The sequence below is a fragment of the Photinus pyralis genome, unplaced genomic scaffold (assembly GCF_008802855.1).
Source record: "Photinus pyralis isolate 1611_PpyrPB1 unplaced genomic scaffold, Ppyr1.3 Ppyr1.4_LG1, whole genome shotgun sequence".
In the NCBI taxonomy this organism is placed as follows: Eukaryota; Metazoa; Arthropoda; class Insecta; order Coleoptera; family Lampyridae; genus Photinus; species Photinus pyralis.
This window is the reverse complement of record NW_022170249.1, coordinates 31,565,505-31,571,625: the sequence shown is the minus strand read 5'-3', so window position 1 is coordinate 31,571,625 and position 6,121 is coordinate 31,565,505. Positions and strand designations below refer to the sequence as shown.

The window sequence follows — 6,121 nt, the reverse complement described above, 5'->3', positions numbered from 1 at the left end:
CTTCGATCGCATTTTATGCGAAATGTAATCCCCTGTTCTTCTGCAGTTGCGCAGAACGGTTGCTGTATATACAGGGCGTTTCGTGTTTCAAAGCAAAATTTGGATTCACAGTCAAACGCTAACAGATCAACAACAAATCTACTCCATTACAAAGTATCTCTAGCGTCTTAGGGTTTGTATTTCGGTATATAGGTTGCTCTTGGTCCAAGTAAGAAGATCAAACGTCACCAAAACTACAGAACTCGACATAAAAATTCAGAAAGCAAGAGTTTATCTGTCGAGTGCTTCGATTGTCTCGGTTTATTTGTTATTCGCCTTATCATAGTGATTGTCGAGACATGTTTGTCCAAAAACACTTGATCTATCTTTCCTACACGTGTTCCCAATTTAAAGAGTAGATTTCTCTCATTCTTAATGATGGACAATGTAAGATCGTTTCCAAACTGTAAAAATATTCATCCAGCAAATACACAACAACATAAAGGATTCGGTCTATAAGTAGACGTGTGTAAGTGAGGTGAACATAAAGAAAATACGAGCATAATACATAACGTAGAAAGAAACTATCTTTATCAATCATTATCACAGATAAATCTATTACCTAAGAAGAGGTATATAAGCATGTTTTATTTGTAAAAAAACAAATTGTTAAAAATGAAACTCCTAAAATTGTGCCTCGTCGCGACCTTCCTTGGGGTTGCAACAAGCAACACCATTCAACCAATAGCGTTCAACTTTAGCACCTTCAACTTCCAACGGCTCTTCTCCAACAATGACTTCAAACAACTGCTAAGGTAAACCAAGTTCGCATTTTTGAAGTTAACTTCAAAAATTTCCAGAGCAAACAAACCGGAACAGGTGGCAGTAATGAACAAGTTCATTGACGAAGTGGTGAAAGATCTGGACGGTGTCCTCAAAAAGAAAGGTATCGATCCACTTGGTTTACCCGATGAGGTAAAGTCATTCGAATGGGTACGTAAGGGTAGGTTTTGCGAGCGAGGAAAAACGATTGTTGTCTTTACAGAACGCATTGTGGGGGGAAGTGTCTTTGAAAAGCGGTAAATTGACAGGAGTTGGCAAAATTCAACGTAATGGAGATGTCACATTTAAATATCAATTCCCCAACTTGAGAGTAACCTTTCCTTTAAAGTTCGACCACATAGAGGTAATTCAAACTAAGTACGTATATTGCACCGCACAATGTTTATTTCAGATAAATTACAACTACCGCGCGCAATTTGTTGGTCTAGGTCCTCAAGGAGAGTTGTACGGTTCCATTAAAGGAGCGGCATTCTTTATCGATGTTGAGATAGATGTTACAAAACTGCAGGCGCGAATTATCAAGCATGATCTTGAAAATTTGGGGTACGTATTAACGATGCGGGAAAACAAAAAGGGTAATTTTAAAAATTGCAGAGACCTTTTTCTGTACCTTAAGGGAAGCATTTTGGAGTGGTTCGCAAACGTGCTGGTATGGGTTTTGAATCCAGTTCTGAAACCCATTATTCAGTTGGTGCTTTACAATATAACCCACGGCACGATGGATGGGCTCATCGGAAATTTCAACGGAATGATAAAGTCGTATCTGGACAGAAGTCAAATATTGTGATGAATGAATCTGTTAATAAAGGTGTTATTGGGTCCTTCTGATAACGTTCAAGATTGACGCGCGAAAAATTCTGATATTCCCGGTTATCGAGTTTTCAAAATAAACGCCGATAACACTCAATTATCGGCAAAAATATGCAAGGTATCGAAAAAAGGTTTAGGGTTCTTCAATGTCTACCAGGCACTAATAATTTTAATTATACAGGGTTGATCATAAAGGCGTGGCACACCAAAACTGCATTTTTTAAATGGAACACTCTGTATATTATTCGATATTTCAATTCTTATTCCAATTTTAAGCAAAAGAAGCATAATATACCCAAATTCAATTGTTTCCGGGTTATCGAGTTTTGAAAATACACTACCTAGGTATATTATTTTAAGATTGATTGAATAAAGAACAATATAATTAACGATTACAAACATCACATTCGGCACCACAAGTTTTTCTTAAAATTGGAAGTAGAATTTCCTTCTAGTGAAGTGGAATGTTGCAGACGTGTTGCATAGAGCTCTTATTTATTTTAATAAGACAACTTACTAATGTAAAAATTATTGATTTTCTTAATAATTACTTCAATGGCAGATAAATTAAGTGTTAACCGTGGTATCGTGTGTGCGAGCTGCGATAATAAAGTTGGGCGATACGAAGATTCAATTATGTGTGTTGATTGTCGGGAATTTTATCACCTTGAATGCGTTAATGTAAACATTGAGGAATTTCATGATCTAATGTCAAGTAATAAGTTAAAAAAGTGGAAATGTGGTGCTTGCATAAGTGGATGTCCAGAAGCAACAACTCTATCTCAAGTAACTCCTGAAAGTGACGCCTGCCTCGAGATTACCAATCAGGCCGTTACCTTGGATCAAATCTACTTGCTTATGATATCCATAAAGAACAATCAGGACTCGTTCGGTAAGTCACTAGATTCATGCCATGAAAAGATTGATGCGAATTCAAAATTACTTCAAGTACAAGATGTAAGAATTGAGCAATGTCTTAGCAAAATAGAAGCATTGGAAAATTTAAACAAAAATTTAGTAAAAGAAAACTCTGAATTAAAGGCTAGGTTGAATGACATTGAACAATACTCTCGTAAAAATTGTGTGGAAATTAAAGGGGCCCCGGAAATTCGTAACGAAAATATCGTGAATGTGGTTGCTGCCGTAGGTCAAGCTGTTGGATTTCCAATACAGAAGACTATGCTAGATGCTTGCCATAGATTGTCTAAGAATCCGAACAAGCCGAACGAGCCAAGGGGTATTATCGTGAAATTTATAAGTCGAATAAATAAAGAGGAATTTTTAATGTGTAAAAAGGTTAAACGCAGTATTCAAGTTAGTGATTTAGGCGAGTTATTTTCGAATATTCCCAATGTTAACCCGAGCAGTAGTGTTTATATTAATGAATCCTTAACTATGTCTAACCGCGTGTTGTATGCAAAAGCAAGACAATATGCCAAGGAAAATAGCTTAAAATATGTGTGGGTGCGGAACGGTCAAATTGCCATGCGAAAAACTGATTCTAGTAAGATTTTTGTTATCAAATCAACTGAGGACTTTAAAGACGTTCACTAAAACTTATATAGATACCTATAATTGTAATTTGCTTAAATGATATTCTTATTCTTTTTCATTATTTTTGCCACATATGTACTTGTACGGTTAAGTTCATTATTATTATCATAGTTATGAGTGTCTTAATTAGATTAGTTTACTGGTATTATCAATTACAAGACTTGCAATGTTATTATGGTATCTGATTTTATTTTCACTATTCCATGTACAATTTCATACCTATTAATATCTGTATATATTAAATATCTTCTCTTTTTTATTGGAGACTTATCATGAATGTTAGTGTATAGAAAATGCAATTATATTAAAATTGCTCATGTTAATGTAAGATCGATCACAAACAATTTTTTGGAGTTTAAAGATCATGTGTTGTCTAATGATTATGACATTATAGGAGTAACCGAAACTTGGTTATCACCGAATATTTGTGGTAGTATGGTTAGTATAACAAACTATACCTTTGAAAGAAAAGATCGGGTTACGTGTACGTGGGGTGGAGGTGTGGGTATCTACATAAAAAACAGTCTGAGATATAAAGTTGAACAGATTACTAGTTATAATAGTATGGAACACATATGGATAACGGTGACATTGGATAAAAATACTTTGGTCATAGGTACTTTATATAGAAGGCACGAGTTTTCATGCACGGATTTTTTTGAAAGCTTTGAAAATTGTGTAACACACTTTCTGCCTCTTGATGCGGATATTATTTGTTTGGGGGATCTCAACATTGACGTCTGTAGAATCGGAGATCCTTACGTCACTAAATTTTTTACCTTGATGGATGTGTTGGGCTTGAAACAAATAGTGCAGGAACCCACAAGAGTAACTAAAACAAGTTCCAGCTTAATTGATCTCATTATGGTCCCTATAGATAAGAACATCAACACTACCAAAGTCATTCCTATGCATCAAGTCACAGACCATAGCCTAACATATTGTGCATATCCAATTGATTCTGAAATAACAACCAAACCTTTTCTTTATACTTACCGTGATTTTAGCCAATTTGATGCTACGTTATTTAACCACGCGCTGCTACAGATAAACTGGAATCTCATGTATCAGTATAATAATGTAGATGACATGGTGACATTTTTGAACACAAAGATATTAAGTGTTTTTGATCAACAAACACCGGTTAAAACGGTACGAATATCTAAATCAAAGGCTCCGTGGTTAACTGACAACATCAAATTGATGATTGAAATAAGGAATGCTGCTTATAGGAAATTTCGGAAAACTAGAAAAGAGTGCCATTGGGAATTTTACAAAACAATGCGAAATTTCACAAGTGGGGCGGTAAAAAGAGAAAAAAAAGCTTATTTGGAATTTAAACTGAGACAGAATAGCAAAGTGTGGGATCATTTATCTTCTCTGAATATTTATAGTAAATCCAAACAAGTTGAAATTCCAGTGCACTTGTCCAATGTTGACCTTATTAACGCCGCATTTGCTAGAAACAATATTACAACAGCTTCTACTGACTCTTTTAAGCAATTGGAACAGTTTTACAATACAATTCCCAGAACAATACCCACCAATCTGTTTCAATTTAAGGAAGTGGATGAAGTTGCAATACAACAACTGCTACTAAAAATTACAACTAAAGCAGTTGGATCTGATTGCATTAGTTCTAAAATGCTTATCTTATGTTGTCCCTTGCTTATACCTCATATAACATTCCTTATTAATTTTTGTTTGAAGTCCAATACCTTTCCTGACCAATGGAAGATAGCGAACATCACTCCGCTACCTAAAATTAAACAACCGGAAACATTTAATGATTTGCGTCCTATAAGTGTTTTGCCGGTGTTGTCGAAGGTCTTGGAAAAGGTTATGGTCGAGCAAATGAATGTCTTTATATCAGAGCAGAGTATCTTACCAGTGACACAGTCTGGGTTTAGACGTGGGTACAGCTGTACCACATCACTTCTAAATATTACAAACAGCTTGTTGACCTTTACTGATCAAGGAAAGTTATCAGCTCTGATTTTACTGGACTATTCCAAGGCCTTCGATGCAATTAATCACAGAACGCTTATTGACATCCTACATCATATTGGATTTGGTGACGACGCTTGCGTCCTCTTGAAGAGTTATATCACGAACAGGAGGCAGCAAGTTGTTCTTAAGCAACGAACGTCACAGCGTGAAGTACTTGCAGCAGGTGTACCTCAAGGATCCGTATTGGGCCCGATATTATACTCGATATATACGTGTAAATTCCATTACTCACTTAAACACGTGGCGTTTCACCAATACGCAGATGACACCCAATTGTTATATCCCTTCCTTGCGTCTGATATAGAACATGCAATTAATAATATAAACGCTGATATAGCAAGGCTTTCCGAATTATCCGATTTGCATGGATTAGCAATCAATCCTGCCAAATGTTCTGCTATGTTATTTGGACCACCCAAAGAAAAGGACGCAAGAAAGGGATGGTTGACAATAAAAGTAAAAGACATGGTGTTACCCATCAACGACTGCGTAAAAAATTTAGGATTACATATTGACAGTGATATGCGGTTTAGTAAACATGTTTCGGAGTCATGTAAGAAAGCCTATGTTAATCTAAAAATGATTTTTTCCCATCGCCACTGTTTAAGTAGACATTTAAAAGTATTGCTACGTGAGGCACTTGTGCTGTCAAACTTTAATTACTGTGATGTGATTTATGGCCCCTGCTTGACTATTAGACACGAATATAGAATCCAAAACATGCAAAACTCTTGTCTTCGTTTGATCTTTGGAATCAAAAAGCATGAACGCATTACTTACAAACTACAAGAGCTCGGTTGGTTAAATATGGCTAATAGGAGATTGTTACATTCAGCTTGCATATTTCACAAAATTGTTATAAATCAAATGCCAGCGTATTTATACGATCTTCTAAAATTTAGTTCAAATCCGCGGTTCTATAAAT

General features: G+C 35.7%; 1 protein-coding gene across 1 annotated transcript; it reads left to right on the top strand.

Moving 5' to 3' along the window:
• Positions 1–275: 275 nt before the first annotated feature.
• On the top strand, positions 276–1,635 carry LOC116160519. Its single transcript, XM_031473733.1, has 5 exons — positions 276–794; positions 840–972; positions 1,025–1,165; positions 1,214–1,365; positions 1,417–1,635. Exons 1-5 carry the CDS (start codon positions 655–657, stop codon positions 1,607–1,609), a joined length of 759 nt encoding a protein of 252 aa, XP_031329593.1. The 5' UTR covers positions 276–654; the 3' UTR covers positions 1,610–1,635.
• The last annotated feature ends 4,486 nt before the right edge of the window (positions 1,636–6,121 follow it).

What these genes read in the sequence shown, in the direction of transcription:
- LOC116160519 (XM_031473733.1), top strand. Translation starts at nt 655, where the DNA reads ATGAAACTCCTAAAATTGTGCCTCGTCGCGACCTTCCTTGGGGTTGCA. An exon ending in GACTTCAAACAACTGCTAAG is followed by an intron (nt 795 to 839) that starts GTAAACCAAGTT and finishes AAAAATTTCCAG; the next exon opens with AGCAAACAAACCGGAACAGG. An exon ending in AGGTAAAGTCATTCGAATGG is followed by an intron (nt 973 to 1,024) that starts GTACGTAAGGGT and finishes TTGTCTTTACAG; the next exon opens with AACGCATTGTGGGGGGAAGT.